Source organism: Chrysemys picta, chromosome 20, assembly GCF_011386835.1.
Source record: "Chrysemys picta bellii isolate R12L10 chromosome 20, ASM1138683v2, whole genome shotgun sequence".
Lineage (NCBI taxonomy): Eukaryota > Metazoa > Chordata > Testudines > Emydidae > Chrysemys > Chrysemys picta.
Genome location: NC_088810.1, coordinates 12,753,269 through 12,780,336, shown reverse-complemented (window position 1 = coordinate 12,780,336; position 27,068 = coordinate 12,753,269). Strand labels below are relative to the sequence as shown.

General features: G+C 49.1%; 1 protein-coding gene across 4 annotated transcripts in view; it reads left to right on the top strand.

Moving 5' to 3' along the window:
• LOC122173994 (uncharacterized) overlaps nucleotides 1-24,706 on the top strand; it is a 60,384-nt gene extending 35,678 nt beyond the window's left edge. For 2 of the 4 annotated variants that reach the window (XM_065573587.1, XM_065573585.1), the window contains 2 exons: nucleotides 15,472-15,631; nucleotides 17,518-24,706. In XM_065573587.1, coding sequence (XP_065429659.1) covers nucleotides 17,860-18,837 — 978 coding nt within the window. In that variant the 5' untranslated portion in view covers nucleotides 15,472-15,631; nucleotides 17,518-17,859 and the 3' untranslated portion in view covers nucleotides 18,838-24,706. Of the gene's footprint in view, nucleotides 1-7,336; nucleotides 7,525-15,471; nucleotides 15,632-17,517 lie in introns of those variants that run through there. The other 2 variants (XM_065573588.1, XM_065573586.1) reach the window with 2 other exon arrangements.
• The last annotated feature ends 2,362 nt before the right edge of the window (nucleotides 24,707-27,068 follow it).

Below are 27,068 nucleotides of genomic sequence, written 5' to 3'. Positions count from 1 at the left end.
ACCGGTGGTGATGGAGTGGTAGATCTGGATGGTCTGTCCGCGCATGGGGGTGCACATTCAAGGGAAGGCCTCAATGAGATGTCTGGGTTGCTTCAACTGCTCGGCCGAGAGGGTGCCCCCCAGCAAGGGGTTCTCGTGTTCAGTTCCAATGGGCGTTTGCCATCCCAGTTCTGGTTCAGGGGGGTTGGGAGTGACTGACAATTTGTCCCGCTCATGCCAGGGCTTTAGCAGGTTCACATGATAAATCTGGGGCTTTTTCTTCCAGTCTGGCTGACAAACCTCGTAATTGACAGGGCCTGTCTGGTGGGTGACCTCGTATGGCCCCTGCCAGTGGGCCAACAGCTTCGACTCAGCCGAAGGGAGCAGGACAAGGACTCGGTCCCCTGGCTCGAAGATCCACTCTTGCAAATACCCTTGTGCTTGGGCCTTCTGGGCAGCTTGGAGGTTCTCCTGGGCAAGGGTCCCAGCCTGGGCCAGGCGCTCTTGGAGATTAAACACATACTGACGCAACCCTTCAGCGCAGGACAGGGTCTGTCCCTATGTCTCCTGCATGAGATCCATCAGGCCTTGAGGCTGGTGGCCGTATAGGAGCTCGAAAGGCAAAAATTTGGTGGATGCCTGTGGCACCTCCTGAATAGCAAGCAGCAGTTGGGGGATGAGCTGATCCCAATGGCGGAGCTCCTCAGGGGGGAACTTCCGGAGCATATTCTTTAGTATCCAGTTAAACTGTTCCAACAACCCATCTGTCTGCGGGTGGTAGATGGAAGTCAGGAGCTTTTTGATCCCCAGAAGAGCACACACCTATGATGGAGTAGGGGGTTTCTTGTTTTTTTCTTGTTTTTTTCAGTGGTTTGCATGCAGAGGGGGTGGAACGCAGTTTCCCTGGATGTTCCTGATTTAACGAGGTGATGGGAGAGGGAGTTTGTTGTTACAAAGGATCAGTGACGGAACTTGGGACCCCAGACAATGGCCTGGAGAATGGATACCCCAGCAACTGGTGACCGGGAGGCCCAGCTCAGGAGTCACAGCCGGTTCTGGCCAGTGGGAGGACAATGGGCTGCGAAGAGAGGACCCTGGTGACCTGACCAGCCGGTTCCAGCCAGAGGGGGAGAGCGATCGGCTGAGAGGAGAGGAGGCCCAGGCAACCCTGTTTACCTGAATAGAAGACAATGGACAGAAGCGGGGCTTGGGGGAGGTGATATCAGATGCCCAGCTGGAAAGCAGAGGGGCTCAGGACTGGAGAGGGGGAGCAGGCAGAGCCCATCTGGATGCAGGAGAGACTTAGATGTACTGTGCTGAGGGAGGCCAGGCCTGAAGGCCCTGAGAGTTTCCTGTGCTGTGTTCAGACGCTCAATAAACCCTCTGTCCGGTCTAGAGAACAGGGCTGCATTATTCCCTCTGGGAGTGGAGGCCCCAGGGGTCCAGAGCAAGTGGACTCCCTGAGGGGGCCCACAGCAAGAGACAGGCATGCCAAGGCTCAGAGAGGTGCAGTTCCAGGAGGCGACTCAGCTTAACCCCCGAGAGAGAGTGGACCCCCGAGAGGGACTGTATGGGGCCAAGAGTGGGCATGACCTGTGAGTCCATGACAACAGCTCCTGGAGGAGCCGGGAGGTGAAGTTCGTCCCCTGATCGGAGATTAATTCCTGGGGCAGGCCCACTCAGGCAAAGATTTTGATAAGCTCTGCTGCTACGGTATGGGCTGTGGCACTCCTCAGGGGGATGGCCTCAGGAAACCGGGTGGCATAGTCAAGGACTACCAGGATATACCGGAATCCGGTGGCGCTCTTAACCAAGTCCACGGCTACCCTTTCAAAAGGGGTTCCCACCAGCAGGAGAGTGACCAGGGTGCTCTGGATACTCCAGAAGGTGCAGCTAGCTGACATTCCAGGCAGGAGGCACAGTGGTCCTTAGTGTCAGTGTACACCTGGCCAAAAGAAATGGGACAGAACCCAGGCCAGCGTCTTCTCCAGTCTGAGGTGGCCGGCCGCCGGCACATTGTGCGCCAGCCTTAACATGTCTCATCTATGGCATCGAGGGACCAGTAGCTGGGACCGGGGCTTGTGGATCCTGGGGTCCAGCTCAACTCGGTACAGGCGATCCCAGGTGAGCTCAAACCAAGGCCACTCGTTGGCCCTCTGCACATCTACCATGACTCCATCCACGCAGGACAGCTACTCATAGGCATGCTTCACTGTAGGGTCATCCCTTTGATCCTGGCAAAAGTCTGTCGTCACGTCTAGCTGGACATCTGCCCCCTTGGGAGGGATTGGCGTGCCATTGTCCCTGGCAGTCTGATCCTCTGGTGGACCAGGTTGGTCGCCGAGGCCCGGTTCCCCTGACTCCACCTCCAGTCTGCTGTCTCACCAGCTGGCCCCAATCCACGATGACCTCTGCTGGGGTTGGGTTAGGAACAGATGCTGTCCCCCTTAGGTTCAGGTGGGCGGGTAGTACCCGTGTTCTCCACCACGTGTAAGCTGGCGAGACCATCCCTCCACGTCTGCATCTGGGGGGCAGGGCACGCCTCCTCACAATTTGGGTCTCCTACAATGGGGGAATTAGCAATTCACAAGGGGGCCATCCTTGAAGTGGGGCGGGCTGTACACAGTCCAGGCTCTGGCTGGTGACCCGGACAGGCTGCAACGGTCTATTCACCCAGCCCTTAGCACCATTTTAGCACCAGACATTCCATAAAAAGAGGATTATTTTTTCTTGCTATGTCTCTGGTGGTCTGTGTCCTGTCTTTCCTTTCCCCTTGGTTTTCCAGTTTCCTATGTCCCTGCTCCTCCATTCTCCTCTCTCCTATATTGTCTCCATATTTGTCTCAATCTCCACCCATTCTTCCTGTTGTATTCATTTGGATGGAATAAATGGGCCCAGAGAGTCAAAGTAATTAATGTGATCCCATCATTATACAACACTAGACAGTTAAACAAGACTCAGGTTTTAAGTAGAGAAATCTCAGCCTGCTTAGACCCAATCATCTGGGACCTCCCCCGATCTCCACGAGTTTTCAAAGATAATGGCCAGTGGCTATGCAATCACATCAACCAACTCCCTCAGCACCCTTGGATGCATTAGATCTGGACCCGTGGACTTGTGCATGTCCAGATTTTCTAAATAGTCCTTAACCTGTTCTTTCACCACTGAGGGCTGTTCACCTCCTCCCCATACTGTGTTGCCCAGGACAGCAGTGTGGGAGCTGATCTTGTCTGTGAAGACCCAGGCAAAAAAAGCATTGAGTACTTCAGCTTTTTCCACATCATCTGTCATCTGTCACTAGCATCTGTAACATCCCTTTATTTCTTTTCCCTCTAGCTTTAGAGAGATTTTGGAAGCAAAAAGAAACCCCTGTCTGACTATCTCTTAGATGGTATTACAGATAGTAATAGCTATCCTTTTGGGGAGGAGAGAGAAATTAGTTGAGATGGGCTGGAGCTGCTGCTGCTGCTGTTAAAGTCCAATCCCATTTCCTAGATGACAAATCAAGACAAACGGACACAAGAGGGGAGAGAAAAGTCCAGCAAATATAGAAAATGCAGCTTCTGTCTCTGGTGCTAACTCTCACGTGCTGCCTTACTGCTGGAGAAACACACGCCCAGCACATGATCTGTGTCAAGCTGTCCTATAGTGGCTGAAGAGGGTGAGTACCAACCTCAGCGCAGACTGTTAAGAATCAGGGCACAAACTCAAAATTAGTTAAGTATCAGGGGGTAGCCGTGTTAGTCTGTATCTACAAAAACAACAAGGAGTCTGGTGGCACCTTAAAGACTAACAGATTTATTTGGGCATAAGCTTTCGTGAGTAAAAACCTCACTTCTTCGGATGCATCTTTCTTAATCTGATTGAGTATGACATGGGTGAAGACTTTATACACTTGGTATACGGGACCATCTGTCCCAAAGGCAAGCTTGCCTGTGTGGAGCAGAGTACCCAAGGGACCTGTTATAGTGCTTGAGGAGTTCACACTTGATACTTGGTTGATGAAATATAAGTATAGAACTCACAACTAATTTTGAAAACAACAAGGAGTCTGGTGGCACCTTAAAGACTAACAGATTTATTTGGGCATAAGCTTTCGTGAGTAAAAACCGAAGAAGATGCATCCGAAGAAGTGAGGTTTTTACTCACGAAAGCTTATGCCCAAATAAATCTGTTAGTCTTTAAGGTGCCACCAGACTCCTTGTTGTTTTCAAAATTAGTTGTGAGTTCTATACTTATATTTCATCAACCAAGTATCAAGTGTGAACTCCTCAAGCACTATAACAGGTCCCTTGGGTACTCTGCTCCACACAGGCAAGCTTGCCTTTGGGACAGATGGTCCCGTATACCAAGTGTATAAAGTCTTCACCCATGTCATACTCAATCAGATTAAGAAAGATCTTGAAATGCAGAAAAGCAGAGAACAAGCTGGTTTCTGCTCAGGGTATTAAACAATTGATCACATCCACTCAGCTTGGCAACTCATCGAAAAATGCAAGGAATATAAAGTACCATTATGTATTGCATTTGTTGACTACAAAAAGGCATTCGACTTGGTCGAGATTAACCCTGTATTCAGTGCGCTCAATGAAATCGGAATCAATCCAAGGTACATTGACCTGCTGGAAGAAATTAACCACAATTGCTTGACAGAGATAACATTATTCAATGTCCCCTAAATTATTACTATACACAGAGGAGTCAGTCAAGGCAACACAATCTCACCGAAGCTGTTTGCAGCAGTACTGCAGTCGCTGTTCAAAAAATTGAACTGGGAAGAAGGAATCAAAATTGATGGAGAACAGTTAATGCATCTTCTCTTTGCTGACGACTGTGTAATACTGGCAAAGGATATAGCACAACTGGAGAACAAATTGCAGCAACTGCAAACACTTTTGCATGATATTGGGTTGGAAGTGAATACGTCCAAGTCAAAGTGGATGTGGAATGAGCATTGTGCAGAAGGAATCATCACTGTAAATGGGAAAGAAATCTCATCAAATATATTTACCTGGGTCAGCAGCTGAGCAGAAACAACTTATTCAAAGGGGAGTGCGGTAGGAGGGGAAAGGTTAGGTGGGCAAGTTTCAACAAAATAAAGACGTCTCTAACAGATGATGAACTGCCCATGAAGAAAAGGAAAGATTTATTAACTAAGAAAAAGAAATGAGTTATTTACAAGGTTAAAGTAGGTAAACATACACACACACACACACACACACAAGTTACAGTTTTAGGTTCCAAAAGTCACTAAGCCACAGGATTTGGGGACTTCAACAGCAGAGTCAAGGGAAGGGGTAGGGACGGCTTTGTGGCCTGCAACATGCAGGGGGTCAGACCAGATGATCATAATGGTCCCTTCTGACCTTAAAGTCTATGAGTCTATGAGTAGAAGCTTCTGTAATGGGCAAGCTCTGTATGTCCTTTAGGACTAACCAAGGCCAAGCATGAGGGAACTTTTGCTTATGCTTAATAATCCTTGCTCCTCAAAGTCAAAGCAGCATAAAGATAGTTTCTTCTTGTCAGAGGTTTTTATTCCCTTCCCCCAGAGTTCAAGTTGAGGGGATGAGTTCACGTGTACATCTCCTCTTTTGAGGTGGGGTGGGAGAAAAGTAAAGTCTTTTGTCCTCTGACATTCCACAATGATTCATCTGGTGTTGATGGGCCTTCTGTTGTTGGGCAGGAGATAACACCTCCTGTGGCAAACTAGTATTTCACACTTGGTAATGCGTCTCTCCTGACTGTTGGTTTACAGTTTCAGAGCAAACACTGTTACAGTTACAGAGTAAACATTTAAATATTACCTTATACCATAGGATACAGATATTATATGTGAGGTTACTGCATGCAGCAGCAACTTACTATTTTAACAATACTAGCACCCAGGTGAGCTTGACTGGTTTGCAGCTTTGCTTTTGTTAGTGTTCACTTGAAGCCTTGGGGCCTTGGCATGAGCTGGCACTTGTTCTGCCAGTGTCACAGTCTGATCAGCCACTCTGACACCTGGCAAACTTGTACCAGCATCTGGCTGATTCAGACATTGCTCTTTTAGCTGCCCTCTCTGACCATGGACTCACAGAAGTGTTGTAAAAGAGAGACAGGCTTGGTTGGTTAAGCCAGACTCTTGTTTGACTGAAGGCAAGAGATAAAAAAGAGAACTAAGGTGGTGAAGGAAAATGACACATGAAGGAGAATGTGACAGCAAGAATCAAAGTCTCGCCTCCCAGGTGTTATTCAGAATCTAGCTGGAGCCCGTGGAGGTGATGGTGTCACCTGAGTTCCTCTCTCTGGCCCAGTCTGGTCAAGGCACCTCTCAGGATCAGGACAGTCCTGTGTCCCAGCCTAGCCTGATTCTCCCCCCTCACAAAGTCTTTTTTTTAGGACCCCAAAAGGGCAGTGATGGGTGGAATAATCCATCCGATTACTTTGTCCACCAATTTGACCTAATTTGCAACACAATAATTTTGATCCATTGATTTCTGGGTCCACACTTCCCTTGTTTACCAAACATGATCTCAACACAATCCATGAGTTCTATCAATAGACTTTTGTCTGGGCTAACCCAGCCTTTCTGTCTCCCCTTCCTATCTTTTTCCACCAACATTTATTGTTATAGGTAGTGGGAACATTTTATAAACATGTATGCACTTTACCACAGTTAAACTCACAATTGGGATAAGCCTGTGTGACAGTATATATACCTGAGTTCACACCCTACATGCTATTGTAATAATTCTTGTACAGGGCTGTAACCGTGCCTCAGTGGGTCACAACTGAGGCAGGAGCATAGCTGGGGGGGAGCAGGGGGAATGGCCACTCCCCCACTGAGCATATTCACCAATGGTGGCACCTTGCCACCGCCGACTCTGGGTGCTCTGGGGCTGGAGGGAGCGCCCACGGGGAAAGCCCAGCCCAGCTCCCTGGTCCCCGCCCCGAGCCCCTGCCCAGCTCACCTCCAGTCCGCCTCCACTCCGCCTCCTCCTCCCCTGAGCGCCATGTTCTGCTTCTCCCCAGCCCTGGCTCCCAGCACTTGCACCGCGAAACTGATTCGTGGCAAGCCTGGGGGGGAGGGGAGAGAACGCGGCGCGCTGGGGAAGAGGCGGGGCAAGGGCGGGGATTTGGGGAGGGGTCCAATAGGGGCAGGGAGGGAGTGGAGTCAGGCGGGGCAGAGATTTGGGGAGGGGTCCAATGGGGCAGGGAGGGGGCGGAATCAGGCGGGGCAGAGATTTGGGGAGGAGTCCAATAGGAGCAGGGAGGGGGTGGAGTCAGGCGGGGCAGAGATTTGGGGAGGGGTCCAATAGGGGCAGGGAGGGGGCGGAATCAGGCGGGGCAGAGATTTGGGGAGGGGTCCAATAGGAGCAGGGAGGGGGTGGAGTCAGGCAGGGCAGAGATTTGGGGAGGGGTCCAATAGGGGCAGGGAGGGGGCGGAGTCGGGGCAGGGCAGGGTTGCTCTTCAGCTGCTGGCTCTTGACTCGCTCCAGGTCTTCCAGGCACGTTGGTGGCAGGCCCTGCAGAGTCGCCAAAGACCCAGTAGGGAACTGCCCAGTGAGTACAAGCCCCCTGCCCGCCCCATCCAACCCCCTGCCCCCCCTCAGAACCCGCAACCCATCACCCCCTCCCCCTGTCCCCTGACCCCTCCTGAGACCCCCCATGACCGCACCCTCTACCCTACCCCCCCCCATCCCCTAACTGCCCCCCCTAGAACCTCTGTCCCCTCCAACCGCTCCCTGTCTCTTATCCAACCCCTCCTCCCAGCCCTGGCCCGGCCCGGCCCCCTTACCATGCTGCTCAGGACAGTGTGTATGGATGCCTCACAGCCCACTGGAGCTTGCAGCCCCACCTCCTTACCATGCCGTTCAAAGAGGCAGGAGCTGCAGAGCTGCCCAGGAGCGGTCCAGAGCGCTGGCGGCACGGCACGCTGAGGCTCTGCAAGAGGGGGGAAGGCAGGGGAGCCTCCCCAGCCGGGAGCTCAGGCAGGCCGGATGTGGCCCGCGGGCCGGTGTAATGACAGAAAAACCTCTCTCTCCCAATTGCCCACCCCTTTAACAACCCGTTCTAAACCAGCTTCTAAATTTAACAACCGGTTCAGGCGAACCGGCTCCAGCTCACCACTGTATACAGGTGCCTCCAAATAATTTTTGAGCGGTGTCATTTTCTTCTGGACAAGCTTCTGACATCTCCTCCATGCACTTGAGTATCAAGTTTTCCTTGGTATTTGGAGTGGGGGCTGAAGGAGGGGGAACGATGACCCCTCGGGTTTGTTTCAGCAATATTAATGGGTGCGGGGGGCAGGCAGAGTTGTAGGAGAGAGATCTTTATTGGGCACGCTGAGGCTACAGAGTTTGTGCAAGGTGCCTGGCCCCTGCTTGCGTCCCTGAGCCCTTGGTGACACAGCAAACTAGGTCCTCCGGAAAAATGGCCCTCTTTGGCCCAGGTCAGGGGAGATGCTGCTGTCTTCGGTCTGGACTAGAACAGTTCAGAAGCATTCTGCCATTGCAGGATGTGTGTTATAGGAGCAGTCAGAGACCGTAACAAAGATCTGGACCCCCAGTATAGTCACGTGGAAAGAGACTGAGCCTGCAATCTGTGTGGGCAAGACAGGCCCAGGTTGGGAGGGGAAACAGAGGCACGGAGAGGGGAAGTGACTTGCCCAAGGCCACTTAATGGGTCAGTGGCAAAGCTCAGATCAGGGCCCAGCTGTCCTGATTCCCAAGTCCAGTGCCCCATCCACTAGACCCATGCCACATCCCACATATGTATGGGATTTGATCCCTTCTTGTTCCATTCATTCAGGTCACCTTTATGGAAGGGGGCCTATATGGTCTGAAAAAAACCTTCTGGTATTAGGAAGGTAGCTCCCGGAGGCTCCAGCTAGATGAGGGCCCATTGTGCTAGTAAAAGACAGTCCCCTCACTCCAAACAGACAGAGGATGGAGTATTATCCCCATTTTACAGACAGGGAACTGAGGCCCAGAGAGATTAAGTGACTCATCCAAGGTCCCCCCAGGGAGTCTGTGGCAGAGGCAGGAACTGAACCTACATCTCCCAAGACCCAGTCTGTTGCCTTATCTAGAAGCCCATCCCCTAAGCTGCAGATGCCCCCTAAAGAATGGGAAATGCTCTAAAGCTCATGTCTGCACACCACGCTTTCCGAGATGGCAGCTGAGTTTTCTAGCAGCAGCAGAATTGGCTGCTTTAAATGCTATATTTACAATACCCCCTGCCCCAGAGATTGTACCCTGGACCTGTAGCCCCACAAGTACCAACCCCCTTGAGCCAAGGGAACTATCTCATTGGCTGTGAGTAAGTGGAACCAGCCACTGGGGGCACCGCACTCCCACGGCCTACCCAATGGTTACACCCATAGATGAGTGAATCTGATTCTCCCCGCCCCTTCACTAAAAATACATCCAGGAGCAGCCCCCTCCCCCACGCCAGCACAGAAGATAGCCTGGTCCCCACTGAATCCCTCTCACATATCATGCAGTCCCCCTGCATAGCTGGGTTGGTGGGGTGCTCCCCAGCACCCCTTGCCACAGGTTCTTTTATGCACAATGTAGGCTCCAGCAATAAAACCCAGAGACCTAATCTGAGCTCTCAGGCATCTCTCTTGCCTCTCTGCACTAAGCCTTCAGCCACTTGGAATTGCTCACTGCCTTCCCGAATGGGTTTGTAGTTGATATTCTGCGCATGTCACTGGTAATACCTTTGTCTGATCTTTTGAAAATATTTTGCTGCAGTAAATGGAACTTGGGAGGGGGTTTTAAAAGTTTTTTATTATTATTATTATTTATTTGGACTGAATGGCGCACTGGAGAGAGGTGATGGATTGATGGCTCTTGTACCTAGAGTCACCTCTGTTCCTGTAGAACAGGAGAGCAGCAGGGCCAGCCAGCCAGCCCCCCCATGATTCCCCAATGATGGGCTTCTGTAGATAAATCTCTGATAATTTTCATATGACTTTACATTGTGCCTCTTCATATAACCTTGTAGTGGGTCTGCCCACGTGTGACCTCTGTTTTCATGAAACTTTGTATCAAAGCCTCATATAGAAACTTTGCATTGAACCTTGGTATAATGTTACAGCCCCTAAGGATAGAATAAGATAGAAGAAAAATGTCTCTTTGCTAAGAATAGACTAAGAATTTCCCCTCACCCCTTAATCAATTGCCCTGTTGAATGAATGAGGTGTGAATGAGGAAGGTGTGGAAGGCAAGTGCCTCCAGACAGCTGCAACAGTTGGAGAGGGGATGGAAGCCAGACCCAAGGACAATAAAACTTGTCAAGTGGGCTCACATACTTGTAAAACAATATCATTCTTGAGTTTTTATTTTAAGTACAAAATAAATATGTATAATGAATTTAAAAGTATGTAATCAGTAATTTGATATGTCGGGTGGCGCCTTTTTTTATGTGTTCGCTCCCCCTGATGTTAGAACCTGGCTATGCCACTGAACTGAGGATGCCAAATTCAGCACGAACTGCAGAGAAATAGGGCAGATACACCCCAAGACTGATGGCTAATCCCCCAGAGGATATACCAGACCAGCAACAAAAGTAAACTTCTGTTTCACCACAGTTGCTAACAAGAAAACATAAAGGCAGTTTCCTCAGGCATTCCAGTTCTTATCTTACCACCAAAAACACTGGATTCAGAGATGAGTGGTTCTTTACAACCAGTCTCATCAAATAATAGAGTCTTCTGATCCCAAAGGACCAGCCACACACCCAGGTCAATATATAACTTAGATCTTACCCAAAAATCACACTGATACCAATCCTGTAGTATCTAAAATCTAAAGGTTTATTCATAAAAAGAAAGAAAGAAAGGTGATCGTTAAAACTGGTTAAAGGAATCAAATACATACAGTAATTGCAAAGTTCTTGGTTCAGGCTTGTAGTAGTGATGAAATAAACTGCTGGTTTAAATCAAGTCTCTGGAGTACAGCTACAGCTTGTTTGGGTCATTCAGGCCAATGCTCAAACCACCGAGCTATCCCTCCCCCTCAAACCCAGGGTTGTGAGTTCAATCCTTGAGGGGGCCACTTAGGGATCTGGGGCAAAATCAGTACTTGGTCCTGCTAGTGAAGGCAGGGGGCTAGACTCGATGACCTTTAAAGGTCCCTTCTAGCTCTAGGAGATGGGATATCTCCATTAATTATTATTCAGTCCTTGTTTAGATCTTCAGTTTGTAGCAAAGTTCCTCCAGAGGTAAGAAGCAGGATTGAAGACAAAATAGAGGTGTTTCCAGGGCCTTTTATAGCTTTTGCAATGTGAAGGGCATCCCATTGTTCTTTTGTGGAAAATTACAGCAACAAGATTGAGTTTGGAGTCACATGGGCAAGTTACATGTTCATGCCCAATTTCCCTCAGTCATTGCAGGAAACCATTACCTACACTCCAGACAGAACATTTATTTCAGGCCCTGCCTCCGCCTTCCCCCATCCCCCGGCACCTCAGTGCGCCACGTCAGGAGTGGCCCTGGACAGCGCTGCAGCAGCGGGGCCTGAGCTCCTCCCACTGAGTCAGAGCCACGTGGTAAGGGGGTGGGGCTGCGCGCTCCATTCCCGCAGGAATCACGCCGCTGCAGCGCTGTCCAGGGGCCAGGGCAGCTCCTTGACGCAGCGTGCTGAGGCTCCGAGAGAGGGGAGAGGCGGCGGTAACCCAGGAGCAGCCCTGGACAGCGCTGCTGGGGGGAGCAGTCAGGGGATGGGGAACGCGGGGTTGGCTCGTGGGCATTCCAGGGGTCTGTCAGGACTGGGCAGGGGGTGGATAGGGGTTGGGGCAGTCAGGGGATGGGGGGATTGGTGGGGGGTGGGGTTCCGGGGTGGTGGTGGTGGGGGTGACGGGACAAGGAGCAGGATGGGTCGGGGATTCTGAGGGAGGCAGTCGGGGGGCAGGAAGTGGGTGGGAGTCAGATAGGGGGCAGGGCCAGGCTGTTTGGGGAGGCACAGTCTTCCCTACCCTAAAGCTCATTCAGCAGTTTGAGGCTTGCAGACAGCTATTTAACACAATGAGCCAAGCTGTTATCTTTTCCCTTAGGGCTACCATCCCTTTCACTTCTCAAATGCCAAATTATAGTCTACATTTAATTTCAGTGCCATAGGGAGATTCATGTCAGGGGAGGGTAGCTTCATTGAAAATTTGCTATTTTAGATTAACAGTGATAGAGACAAGAGAGCCATGGGGGAGGGATCACATGAGAAGAGCACTATCCTACACCATCTACTTCCTTCACAACCCTACAAAGGGAGACCCCCCACCCCACGCATTCCCCGAGGCTCCAGAGGGGTTATTTCTGTGGTTCTCAAACTTTTGTACTAGTGACCCCTTTCACATAGCAAACCTCTGAGTGTGACCCCCCCTTATAAATTAAAAACGCGTTTTAATATATTTAACACTATTATAAATGCTGGAGGCAACGCGGGGTTTGAGGTTGGAGGCTGACAGCTCGCGACCCCCAGTAATAACCTCGCAACCCCCTGAGGGGTCCTGACCCCCAGTTTGAGAACCCCTGGGTTAATTTAATTTTAGCACCGTGTGTCCATTCACATGCATGTGCTATTTTTGAGCATTTCAGTTTTCACAACATAGGCTCATCCCAGATTCTGGAAGAAGCTCAAATGCTCAGTTCGTGGAGTATGTCCATAAGCTATACTAAGACAAACCCATAGTAACCAGTTTGTGTGGGACCCCGTGGAGCCAGTCTCTAGGAAACAACCTCCATGAATTTATCTAAGTTCATTAATGGCTATTAGCCAGGATGGGTAGGGAATGGTGTCCCTAGCCTCTGTTTGTCAGAGGGTGGAGATGGACGGCAGGAGAGAGATCATTTGATCATTACCTGTTAGGTTCACTCCCTCTGGGGCACTTGGCATTGGCCACTGTCGGTAGACAGGATACTGGGCTGGATGGACCTTTGGTCTGACCCAGTACGACCATTCTTATGTTCTTATGTTCTAACCTAAATGAACCCAAAGTTATGGAGACAGATATGAGTCAAGGAAGCCAGCAGAGTATCAGAAACCTGGAAAAATCTCTGACTGGATGGGCTCAGGCGTTTGGTCACAAGCTGAGGTGGTTCAAAAGTTTTGGATTTTTTTTAAGCAGAATTTTTTTATTGTTTCTTTAAACAATCAAAGACAGCAAGCAGCAAATATTTGGCCACACACTTCTGAAACCCCAAACCATGTTCAGGTTTTGGCAGACTAATTTTGGCTTTTCAATTAAAAAAAACACAACAAATTTTGAAGGAAAGCAGACATTGTCCGTGATTTTTTCTGCTTTTTAAAAACCCCTAGTTTTCGATCCAAAAAAAGTTTTGACGGAAAATATTTGTCCAACCCTTTTAATGAGCTTTAGTGCCTTTTAGCACTAGCTGATGCTGAGAACCAATGATACCTTGTAAAGGTGACTTGAAAAGAAGTTTTCTCAAAACTGGGTTTGTACTGCGATCCAGAAGGTTTTTATATGTTTATTTTTCCCAGGGCCACCCGGGGGCGTGGGGGCAAGTGGGGCAATTTGTCCCGGGGCCGCAGGGGCCCCCACGAGAATATAGTATTCTATAGTATTGCAACTTTTTTTTATGGAAGGGGCCCCCAAAATTGCTTTACTCCAGGCCCCCTGAATCCTCTGGGCGGCCCTGGATGGGCGTCTCCCATGGTCCATTGTCAACCAAGTGTTTCTTGATGAGCCACTTAATTTGAATAGTCCCTCCAAGATGTGCTGGCTAGCTCCCTTGTGGGCGGTAACCCAAGAGCCAACATTTGAAATCCAGGTATAGAGCCAATACTTATAACTTCAAATACAAAAATGATACATGCATATAGATAGCATAATCATAACCAGAAAATCATAACCTTTTCATAGACACCTCACTTGACAACGTTTGTACAAGATTTGCTGCAAATATATAATAGTGGTTGCAACAATGCTTTATATGGTCATATTATAATCAGATAACGTCACAAAGGCATGTTTTGTAAGGGGTCATTTGAAAACTCATAATTTGCTGGTCAGTATTGTTCTGGTAAAATATGCATGGCAACATTGTATATGAAGTTATAAGACTCTCCCGGATGGTGTTATTAATACATGTTCCAAACCCTACAGCTTTGCCCAAACAGAAGTTGGCAAACAGGTCTGTCCTAGACAAAAGAATGTGTGCTTGCCTTAATTTGCATTTGAGCAGTAAACAGAGTCATCAAGCTTGAAGAGAAAACAAAGGAAGTTCAAACAGGTGAAAAAATCATCAGGGAACATCCTTTCACCTTGTTTCTTTGTCTCCTGGGTCTCAGTTGGAAATGTTTTTTGAGAGGGGGACTGAAACTACAAAAAAGGGGGGACAAACACCCCAAGGCACCCCTCTCTCTCTCCGTGCCCATGTCATTCACTACACTTGAAGAGACAAAGGAAGCAGTCATTGGACTCTGAGAGAAGGGTCCTGACATGGGAGTGTGTAATCGGCTGAAAGCATTTGATGAGAAACTTTGCTTGAATCTGATATTGTTTATGAAGTTAGGCATCAGTAAGAATTGTATCTTTATTTTTCTTGTAACCATTTCTGACTTTTATGCCTCATTATTTGTACTCACTTAAAATCTCTCTTGTTGTAGTTAATAAATGTATTTTACTGTTTTATTGAATCCAGAGTGTTTAAATTAAAGTGTCTGGATACCTGTCTGAGATAATAAACTGACATACTGTTCCCTTAAAGGAATAAGACTCAGTATATTTGCACTGTGCAGGAGAGGGCTGGGCCATGCAGAAGGTACATTTCTGGGGGGAAATCTGAGTCTGGGTTGTGTTGGGGTCACCCTGCAGTATAACCAAGCCTGGTGAGAGCCAGCGTGTAACCTGAATGTGGCTGGCAGGCTGCAGTTACACACAGACAATCAGGGTGTGGCTTGCATGCTGGAAGGCTGTGAGCAGCCCAGATGGAAGCTACTTCAGCAAAGCATTGTACGGCACCCAGGGTTGCAGGGCAGGGGTGACACAGCTGCTCATTGGTCTCAGTTGTACCCTGGTATGTCTTTCGGGCCCCAGTTACTTCAACATTCCCCACTCACTCCCATCCGGACCTGTAGTCGCTCTGAATTGACTGGGAGCCAAGGTGGGGGAGCTGACAGAGCCTTTTAGTTGCCGCTGGGATCTTTCTCTCCTACAGTGAAGGGTAAGCTGTGTGGAGGGGACACTTTCTCCTGTGGGAGTCTCCTCTCCCCTTGGAGCTAGTAAGGAGGGATGTCCTGTGGGAAGGGGGAGCTGGTGAGGGAACAGATCATCAACAGAAAGTGGCAGTTAGGGGACATTCTTCTGCTACGAGGTGCTGCTACTCAGCCTACAGAAGAAGAGCCCAGGCAGCTCCCCAGCAAGGCACCAGCACCCCTGCTGCTGGCACTCTAGTTGCCAGTCAGTGAGCAGGTAGGACAGACCGTTAGCAGGGAGGTGAGGGGAGAAGTTGTTTGTATAAAGTATTTTCCCCTTTGCTTTTAGCACAGAAACAGAAATTGTGCCCTCAGCTGAACACTTCATCATGACAAGGGAGCAGAGCCTGTCACAGGGGAACAACCGTCGCCTCTTTGAAGTCCCTCTGTCAAGCCTTCCACTGCCATGATGTGGGAAGGCACTTCCGTCTGGCGGGAGGAGGCAAGTGGTGAGCTGGGCCCTCTGCTCTTCTGCTAAACTCTGATCATTTTATTATCTTGGCCTCCCATCCTCCCTCCCTCTGTTTGTCTCCTTTGTCCACCCATTTGACATGCAGGCTGTGAATTCCTGAGGGCAGGGCTGTCTCTTGCTACTTGCCTGTATGGTGCCCAGCATAATGGGGCTTTGGCCTCCTAGGTGCTGCTGCCATTGTGAAAAGTATTTTATAAATAGGGCTTCTGTTCTTTCAAGTTTATGAATTTCATTGTTGGGGTTTATTTTTAGCAATGCTTGAGTTCGATGAAGATGTCCAAAAATCAGAGCTTTTTGGGACTTTCTCTTTGGGTATGTCTAGATTATGGGATTACTCCGATTTTACAGAATTCGATTTTTGGCAACAGATTGTATAAATTTGAGTGAATGCAGCCACACTAAGCACATTAATTCGGTGGTGTATGTCCATAATACCGAGGCTAGCGTCGACTTCCGGAGTGTTGCACTGTGGGTAGCTATCCCATAGCTATCCCATAGTTCCCGCTGTCTCCCCCGCCCATTGGAATTCTGGGTTGAGATCCCAATGCTTGATGGGGCAAAAAACATTGTTGCGGGTGGTTCTGGATACATGTCATCAGGCCCCCCTCTCCCTCCCTCCCTCCCTCCCTCCCTCCCTCCGTGAAAGCAACGGCAGACAACCGTTTCATGACTTTTTTTCCTGGGTTACCTGTGCAGACGCCATACTACAGCAAGCATGGAGCCTGCACAGCTGCCTAGGGTTACCATATTTAAAAAATAAAAAAAGAGGACACTCCATGGGGCCCTGGCCCCGCCCCTTTCCCGCCCCCGGCCCCGCCCCAACTCCGCCCCTTCCCCACCCCAACTTCGCCCATTCCCCGCCCCTTCCCCAAAGTCCCAGCCCTAACTCCCCCTCCTCCCTCCCAGCCATGCGAAAAGGGCTGCCCCAGCGCTACCGGCTTCATGGTTTGCCGGGCAGCCCCCAGACCCTGCGCCCCCGGCCAGCGCTTCCCCAGCGCAGCTGGAGCCCGGGAGGGGAAGCGCCCAGCTGGGGCGCAGGGTCTGGAGGCTGCCCGGCAAACCGTGAAGCCAGTAGTGCTCGGGCTTCGGACAGCCCCCTTGCCTCTGGACCCTGTGGGGCGCAGCAGGCAGCTCGGCTCTTAAACAGAGCCGAAGAGTCAGGGGAGGAGCAGAGCAGCTGGAGCCCAGGAGGGGAAGTGCCCAGTCGGTATTTTTCCCGGACATATTCAGCTTTTTGGCAATTCCCCCCAGACGGGGGTTTGATTACCAAAAAGCCGGACATGTCCGGGAAAAACCAGACGTATGGTAACCCTACAGCTGACCATCACCGTAATTCTCCTGGGTGCTGGCAGACATGGCACTGCATTGCTACACAGCAGCAGCAGTGCATTATGCAGATGGTGCATTAGGACTGAAAGCCATCGTCATCATACAGAGATGGGAGTGACTCAGCCAGGTCATTTCCCATTTTCTGCCGAGCACCCAGGAGATGATGAGGGCTAGCAATCATAATGCAGCATCTTCTGGCGAGCAGCCAGGAGATGACGATGGCTTGCAGTCATACTGCACCGTCTGCTGCCAGTCTAAGATGTAAAAGATAGATGGAGTGGATCAAAACAAGAAATAGACCAGATTTGTTTTGTATTCATTTGCTCCCCCCTCCCTCAGTGAAATCAACAGCCTGCTAAACCCAGGCTTTGGAGTTCAATTCTTGAGGGGCCTATTCTGTGTGACAGTTGTTTGTGTTTCTCTTTGATGCAAAGTCTCCGCCTTTGTGGATTTTAATTCCCTGTAAGCTATGTCGTCAGTCGCCCCTCCCTCCGTCAGAGCAAAGGCAGACAATCATTTCACACCTTTTTTCAGTGCAGACGCCATACCACGGCAAGCATGGAGCCCGCTCAGCTCAAGGCAGCAGTCATGAACATTATAAACACCTTACACATTATCGTGCAGTTTATGCTGAACCAGAACCTGCAAAACCAGGCAAGGATGAGGCGGCGATGGCAGCACGGCGACGAGAGCAATGAGGACATGGACACAGAATTCTCTCAAACCGCGGGCCCCGGCGCTTTGGAGATCATGGTGTTAATGGCGCAGGTTCATGCCGTGGAACGCCGATTCTGGGCCCGGGAAACAAGCACAGACTGGTGGGACCGCATAGCGTTGTGGGTGTGAGACGATTCCCAGTGGCTGTGAAACTTTCGCATGCGTAAGGGCACTTTCATGGAACTTTGTGACTTGCTTTCCCCTGCCCTGAATCGCCAGAATACCAAGATGAGAGCAGCCCTCACAGTTGAGAAGCGCGTGGCGATAGCCCTGTGGAAGCTTGCAATGCCAGACAGCTACCGGTCAGTCGGGAATCAATTTGGAGTTGGCAAATCTACTGTGAGGGCTGCTGTGATGCAAGTAGCCAAAGCAATCACTGAGCTGCTGCTACCAAAGGTAGTGACTCTGGGAAATGTGCAGGTCATAGTAGATGGCTTTGCTGCAATGGGATTCCCTAACTGTGGTGGGACGAAAGATGGAACCCATATCCCTATCTTGGCACCAGACCACCAGGGCAGCCAGTACATAAACTGCCAGGGGTACTTTTCAATGGTGCTGCAAGCATTGGTGGATCACAAGGGACGTTTCACCAACATCAACGTGGGATGGCCGGGAAGGGTTCATGATGCTCGCGTCTTCAGGAACACTAGTCTGTTTAAATGGCTGCAGCAAGGGATTTACTTCCCAGACCAGAAAATAACTGTTGGGGATGTTGACATGCCTATAGTTATCCTTGGGGACCCAGCCTACCCCTTAATGCCATGGCTCATGAAGCCATACACAGGCAGCCTGGACAGTAGTCAGGAGTTGTTCAACTATAGGCTGAGCAAGTGCAGAATGGTGGTAGAATATGCCTTTGGACATTTAAAGGCTCACTGGCACACTTTACTGACTCGCTCAGACCTCAGCCAAACCAATATTCCCATTGTTATTGCTGCTTGCTGTGTGCTCCACAATCTCTGTGAGAGTAAGGGGGAGATGTTTATGGTGGGGTGGGAGGTTGAGGCAAATCACCTGGCCACTGATTACACGCAGCCAGACACCAGGGCAATTAGAAGAGCACACCAGGAAGCGCTGTGCATCAGAGAAGCTTTGAAAACCAGTTTGTTTCTTCTTGATGAAATCCCGCCCCCTTGATTGACTCATTCCCTGTAAGCCACCCACCCTCCCCCCTTCGATAACAGCTTGCTTGCAAAGGAAATAAAGTCACTATCATTTTAAAACCATGTATTCTTTATTAATTGATTATAAAAATAGGGAGAGAACTGACAAGGTAGCCCGAGTGGGGTATGGGAGGAGGGGAGGAGGCAAGGAAAAGGCCACTTCAAAACTTGTTGAATGATAGCCTTCTGTTGCTTGGGGTGTCCACTGGGGTGGAGTGGCAGAGTGCACAGAGCCTCCCCCCCGCGTTCTTGGGCATCTGGGTGAGGAGACTATGGAACTTGGGGAGGGGGAAGAGCAGTTAAACAGGGGCTGCAGCGGCACTCTGTGATCCTGCTGCCATTCCTGAAGCTTCACCAGACGCCAGAGCATGTCCGTTTGATCCCGCAGTAGCCCCAGCGTTGCATCCTGCCTCCTCTGATCTTCTTGCCACCACCTCTCATCTTGAGCATCCCTCCTGTCCTCACGTTCGTCCCGCCTGTCCTCACGTTCATCCCTCCTGTGCTCATGTTCATTGGCCGCTTTCCTGTTCTGTGATACTGTGTCCTTCCACTCATTCAGATGAGCTCTTTCATTGAGGGTCGACTGCATGATCTCAGAGAACATTTCATCTCTCGTGCGTTTTTTTCGCCGCCTTATCTGAGATAGCCTTCGGGATAGAGGAGGGAGGCTTGAAAAAATTGCAGCTGCAGGAGGGGAAAAGGGGAGAGAAGTATTTAAAAAGATACATTTTACAGAACAATGGATATACTCTTTCACGATGAACTACACTATTCACATTACATAGCACGTGTGATTTCGGTACAAGGTTGCATTTTGCATCTTAATATTGAGTGTCTGCAGCTTTGGTGTTAGAGATCACAGACGCAGGGCCGGGCAACAGAATTTGGCTTGCATGCAGCCATGGTAAGCCATTGTCTTTTGGCTTCTTCAACCTTCATAAAAGCAGCGCCCTCCTTTCCCATACCAAGCAAAGCCCATTGAGTGCTGCGGTTTTCATGCAGGAGCAGAAACCAAACTAACCCCCCCACCCTCCAGTTCTCTGGGATGATCGCTTTACCCCTCTCCCCACCATGTGGCTGGTAGGGAAGATCCCTGCTAGCCAAACGTGAACAGCTCAGCCCCACCCCCACCAGTTGGCTAACTGCAGGGAAGGATTTCTTTTCAGCCACAGGCAAACAGCCCAGTAGAAACGGCCACCTCTGTCCCCTTAATTAAATTCCCGTATTTCAACCAGGTTACCATGAACGATATCAGTCTCCTGAGGATAACACAGCAAGATAAAGAACGGATGTTGCTTAAATGCCAGCAAACTCCAGGACCATACTCTGCCAGGCTTTGTCATGCAATGATACCGGATTACTTGCTACTAGCATGGCATGGTAAAGTATCCTACCATGGAGGACGGAATAAGGCTGCCCTCCCCAGAAACCTTCTGCAAAGGCTTTTGGAGTACCTCCAGGAGAGCTTCATGGAGATGTCCCTGGAGGATTTCCGCTCCATCCCCAGACACTTTAACAGACTTTTCCAGTAGCTGTACTGGCTGCGAAAGCATCCCAAGTCCTCAGGGCAAATTTAAAAACGCTTGCTTTTAAACCATGTTTTATATTTACAAAGGTACACGCATCAGAGGTCCCTTCTCCGGCTTCATGGTCCGGGATACCACCTTGGGAGGGTTGGAAGGCTACTTCAGTCAGGCTGAGAAAAAGATCCTGGCTGATGGGGAGAATGGTGTGCTGTGTGCTCTCCGCAAGCTCGTCCTCTTCCTCATCTTCCCTGTCCGCAAAATCCTCAGGCATGGCCGAGAGTACCCCCTCCTCAGAATCCACAGTCAGGGGTGGGGTAGTGGTGGCAGCCCCCCCTAGAATTGTATGCAGCTCAGCATAGAAGCGGCATGTCTGCAGCTCTGCCCCGGACTGTCCGTTTGCTTCTTTGGTTTTCTGGTACGCTTGTCTGAGCTCCTTAACTTTCACATGGCACTGTAGTGAGTCCCTATTGTGGCCTCTCTCCATCATGCCCTTGGAGATTTTTTCAAATGTTTTGGCATTTCGTCTTTTGGAACGTAGTTCTGCTAGCACGGAATCTTCTCCCCATACAGCGATCAGATCCAGTACCTCCCATACGGTCCATGCTGGAGCGCTATTTCGATTCTCGGACTGCATGGTTACCTGTGATGATGAGCTCTGCATGGTCACCTGTGCTGATCAGCTCTCCACGCTGGGCAAACAGGAAATGAAATTCAAAAGTTTGCGGGGCTTTTCCTGTCTACCTGGCCAGTGCATCTGAGTTCAGATTGCTGTCCAGAGCAGTCACAATGGTGCACTGTGGGATAGCTCCTGGAGGCCAATACCGTCGAACTGTGTCCACACTAACCCTAATTCAAACCGGCAATGTCGATTTCAGTGCTACTCCCCTTGTCGGGGAGGAGTACAGAAATCAATTTTAAGAGCCCTTTATGTTGAAGTAAATGGCTTCGTTGTGTGGACGGGTGCAGGGTTAATTCGATTTAACGCTGCTAAATTCAACCTAAACTCGTAGTGTAGACCAGGCCTTTGTATATACACATAGCACCATTTCAAGCAGCACTACATTGAAGCACACTGGGGAACCTGTAATGCACACCAGATACACAAACCAATTAATGGGCAACACAGTTAAAAGTACATTTAAGAAATCACACCCGGTAGTCCACATTACTACTCCTTGTAGACAAGCCCTTAAGTACAAGCCAGGGAGTAGGGACATGGCCTGTATAAACCAACTGCACAGGGAAAGGAATGAAGTCAGCATGAACTAAGTGAACATTTCTAGTGTTTTTTAGTGTTTAATGGATAAACATCAGTTTATTTACTTGTACCAGGGTTGTTTTATCAGTGGTTATTGGTTAAAACTAGGGCTGTCAAGCGATTAAAAAAATTAATCCCAATTAATCGCACAATTAAAAAAAATAATCTTGATTAATCACGCAATTAATTGTGCTGTCAAACAATGATAGAATACCATTTATTTAAATATTTTTGGGTGTTTTCTATATTTTCAAATATATTTATTTCAATTACAACACAGAATACAAAGTGTACAATGCTCACTTTATATTTATTTTTATTACAAATATTTGCACTGTAAAAAACAAAGGAAATTGTATTTTTCAATTCACCTAATACAAGTATTGTAGTGCAATCTCTTTATCATGAAAGTTGAATTTACAAATGTAGAATTATGTACAAAAAATAATTGCATTCAAAAATAAAACAATGTAAAACTTTAGAGCCTACATGTCCACTCAGTCCTACTTCAGCCAATCATTCACACAAACAAGTTTGGTTACAATTTACAGGAGATAATGCTGCCTGCTTCTTGTTTACAGGGTAACCTGAAAGTGAGAACAGGCGTTCACGTGGCACTGTTGTAGCTGGCGTTGCAAGATATTTACGTGCCAGATGCGCTAAAGATTCATATGTCCCTTCATGCTTCAACCACCATTCCAGGGGACACACGTCCATGCTGATGATGGGTTCTGCTCAATAACAATGCAAAGCAGAGCGGACTGACACATGTTCATTTTCATCATCTGAGTCAGATGCCACCTGCAGAAGGTTGATTTTATTTTTTGGTGGTTTGGGTTCTGTAGTTTCTGCATCTGAGTGTTGCTCTTTTAAAACTTCTGAAAGCATGCGCCAAACTTCTCAGATTTTGGAAGGCACTTCAGAGTCTTAAACCTTGAGTCAAGTGCTGTAGCTATTTTTAGAAATCTCACATTGGTACCTTCTTTGCGTTTTGTCAAATCTGCTGTGAAAATATTCTTAAAACGAACATGTGCTGGGTCATCATCTGAGACAGCTATAACTTGAAATATATGGCAGAATGTGGGTAAAACAGAACAGGAGACATACAATTCTCTCCCAAGGAGTTCAGTCACAAATTTAATTAACACTTTTTTTAACGAGAGTCATCAACATGGAAGCCTGGAATGGTGGCCAAAGCATGAAGGGGCATACGAATGTTTAGCATATCTGACACATAAATACCTTGCAACGCTGGCTACAAAAGTGCCGTGCAAATGCCTGTTCTCACTTTCAGGTGACAGTGTAAATAAAAAGCAGGCAACAGTATCTCCCGTAAATGTAAACAAACTTGTTTGTCTTAGTGATTGGCTGAACAAGCAGTAGGACTGAGTGGACTTGTAGGCTCTAAAGTTTTACATTGTTTTGTTTTTGAGTGCAGTTATGTATTTTTGTACGTAATTCTACATTTGTAAGTTACACTTTCATGATAAAGAGATTGCACTATCGTATTTGTATGAGGTGAACTGAAAAATACTTTCTTTTGTTTATCATTTTTACAGTGCAAATATCTGTAATAAAAAAATCATATAAAGTGAGCATTGTACATTTTGTATTCTGTGTTGTAATAGAAATCAATATATTTGAAAATGTAGAAAAACATCCAAAAATATTTAATACATTTCAATTGGTATTCTGTTGTTTAACAGTGCGATCAATTGCAATTAATTTTTTTAATAATGATTAATTTTTTTGAGTTAATCACTTAAGTCAACTGCGATTAATTCACAGCTCTAGTTAAAACCTAAAATCAAGAGTCCTATTTATGAAGTACACAAACTCCTCACAATCCATAACTAATAAACAGGTCTCTCCATAAAGCAGACTTAGCTGAGTCCCAGCTTACAGAGCCTGTCTCATGCTGTTGTGGGGACTGACCGGCTTTAAGGTTCTTCTGCTTAAGCTGAACTCCAGCACATTCACCATTAACAATAGTAATGTGTTGTAATCCATACAGCGTTTTCCAGCATTCAGTCGCTATAGATGCAGTGACTATCCCCAACCCTGTGTCTGTCTTGTCTGTTTAAATTGTAAGCTCTTCAGGGCAGGGGCCCGTCTTTTTAGTTCTGTGTTTGTACAGCACCCGGCGTAATGGAATTCTAGGCACTTCCTCAATAATAATAAAGACAGAATAGTAAAGATGGCAGAAATACGGCTTCTGTCAATGTTCTCCGGATACGATGTGGCTGGTCTATCATGGGTGCTCTGGGCTGGTAGGTCAGCCGTGACAGCTGTTGCTCTGGACCCAGACTCACTTCCCCAGTGTGGGCTGCCATCTGGCTGGGCTGGGCTGGTCTCAGGCTGGGCAGAGCTAGAGGAGCTGTCTCGTTCTGTCATGCTGGTGCCGTGCAGCGCAGCTGGTCTGAGGACTAGGTGACAAGAGAGGACAGGAAGAAGAGAAGTTTGGATGGAAAGGGACATGAGGGAGGGGAGACAGAGCAGGATCTTACCTGTATCAGGCTGGGGACCTCGCTGGTGCAGTGATGCTAGTTGGGCATCCACTGGTGTGCCAAGGTCTGATGATCCTTGAGGCTCATGAATGAGGAACAGAGTTTTAGTGAGAGGTAGGGGCCTGAAGCCCCTTCCCTCAGGAATCTTCCAGGTATCTGTTCCACAATTGATTTCCCCCACTTGAAAGTCTCTTTTTAATAACACCAAGGGGGAAAAGATGGGCAGAATAACCTATTTTCACATAAAGAACAGGAGTACTTGTGGCACCTTAGAGACTAACAAATTTATTAGAGCATAAGCTTTCGTGGACTACAGCCCACTTCTTCGGATGCATACAGAGTGGAATAAATATTGAGGAGATATATATACACACATACAGAGAGCATAAATAGGTGGGAGTTGTCTTACCAACTCTGAGAGGCCAATTAAGTAAGAGAAAAAAAAAACTTTTGAAGTGATAATCAAGGTAGCCCAGTACAGACAGTTTGATAAGAAGTGTGAGAATACTTACAAGGGGAGATAGATTCAATGTTTGTAATGGCTCAGCCATTCCCAGTCCTTATTCAATCCTTTGTTGATTGTGTCTAGTTTGCATATCAATTCCAGCTCAGCAGTCTCTCATTGGAGTCTGTTTTTGAAGTTTTTCTGTTGTAATATAGCCACCCGCAGCTCTGTCATTGAATGACCAGACAGGTTAAAGTGTTCTCCCACTGGTTTTTGAGTATTATGATTCCTGATGTCAGATTTGTGTCCATTAATTCTTTTGCGTAGAGACTGTCTGGTTTGGCCAATGTACATGGCAGAGGGGCATTGCTGGCACATGATGGCATATATCACATTGGTAGATGTGCAGGTGAACGAGCCCCTGATGGTATGGCTGATGTGATTAGGTCCTATGATGATGTCACTTGAATTGATATGTGGACAGAGTTGGCATCGGGCTTTGTTACAAGGATAGGTTCCTGGGTCAGTGGTTTTGTTCAGTGATGTGTGGTTGCTGGTGAGTATTTACTTTAGGTTGGGGGGTTGTCTGTAAGCGAGGACAGGTCTGTCTCCCAAGATCTGTGAGAGTAAAGGATCATCTTTCAGGATAGGTTGTAGATCTCTGATGATGCGCTGGAGAGGTTTTAGTTGGGGGCTGAAGGTGACAGCTAGTGGTGTTCTGTTATTTTCTTTGTTGGGCCTGTCTTGTAGGAGGTGACTTCTGGGTACTCGTCTGGCTCTGTCAATCTGTTTTTTCACTTCAGCAGGTGGGTATTGTAGTTTTAAGAATGCTTGATAGAGATCTTGTAGGTGCTTGTCTCTATCTGAGGGGTTGGAGCAAATGCGGTTTTATCTTAGAGCTTGGCTGTAGACAATGGATCGTGTGGCGTGTCCTGGATGGAAGCTGGAGGCATGTAGGTAAGTGTAGCGGTCAGTAGGTTTCCGGTATAGGGTGGTATTTATGTGACCATCGCTTATTAGCACAGTAGTGTCCAGGAAATGGACCACTTGTGTGGATTGATCTAGGCTGAGGTTGATGGTGGGATGGAAATTATTGAAATCATGGTGAAATTCCTCAAGGGCTTCTTTTCCATGGGTCCAGATGATGAAAATGTCATCAATGTAGCGCAAGTAGAGTAGGTGCGTTAGGGGACGAGAGCTAAGGAAGCGTTGTTCTAAGTCAGCCATAAAAATGTTGGCATATTGTGGGGCCATGCGGGTACCCATAGCAGTGCCGCTGACTTGAAGGTATATATTGTCCCCAAATGTGAAATAGTTGTGGGTGAGGACAAAATCACAAAGTTCAGCCACCAGGTTAGCTGTGACATTATCGGGGATACTGTTCCTGATAGCTTGTAGTCCATCTTTGTGTGGAATATTGGTGTAGAGGGCTTTAGCAAGAGCGGGGCCCGATTCCTGGGGGCGGGGCTTGCTGCAAGCCCCGCCCCCAGGAATCGAGCCGCGCCGCGGGGATGGGGGGGCCGCGCCGCGCCACGGGGGGACACGGGGGGACGGGGAGACCCGAGCCGCGCCGCGGGGGGGACAGAAGGGGGGGGGACATGGGGAGACCCGAGCCGCACCGCGCCGCGGGGGGGATGGGGGGGGGACACGGGGAGACCCGAGCCGCGCCGCGCCGTGGGGGGGACGGGGAGACCCGAGCCGCGCCGCGGGGGGACACGGGGGGACACAGGGAGACCCGAGCCGCGCCATGGGGGGACACGGGGAGACCCAAGCCGCGCCGCAGGGGGGGACCCGAGCCGCAGGGACCGGGCCGGGCCGGAGCCGGGCTGCGGGGGCCGGGCTGGAGCCAAGCCGGGCCAGAGCCGCTGGGGCCTGCGGGAACGGGCCGCGCCTCCCCAGAGCCCTTCTCCCGCCCCCACCACCCCAGCTTATCTTGTGCTGCCGGCCCGCCCCTGCTTCGTCTCAGACTTCCCGCGAATCTCTGATTCGCAGGAAGCAGGGGAGGGGGCGGAGCGTGCAGGGGAGGGGAGGAGGGGGAAGTGAGCTGGGGGCGGGGTGGACAGCTGCAGCGCGGGGCCCTCTTGGCGTGGGGCCCAATTCAGCCGAATCGGCTGAATTGGCCTAAAGCCGGCCCTGGTAGAGGGCTTCTACGTCCATAGTGGCCAGGATGGTGTTTTCTGGAAGATCACCGATGGATTGTAGTTTCCTCAGGAAGTCAGTGGTGTCTCGAAGATAGCTGGGAGTGCTGGTAGCGTAGGGTCTGAGGAGAGAGTCCACATAACCAGACAAGCCTGATGTTAGGGTGCCAATGCCTGAGATGATGGGGCGTCCAGGATTTCCAGGTTTATGGATCTTGGGTAGCAAATAGAATACCCCTGGTCGGGGTTCTAGGCATGTGTCTGTACAGATTTGTTCCTGTGCTTTGTCAGGGAGTTTTTTTAGCAGATGGTGTAGTTTCTTTAGGTAATC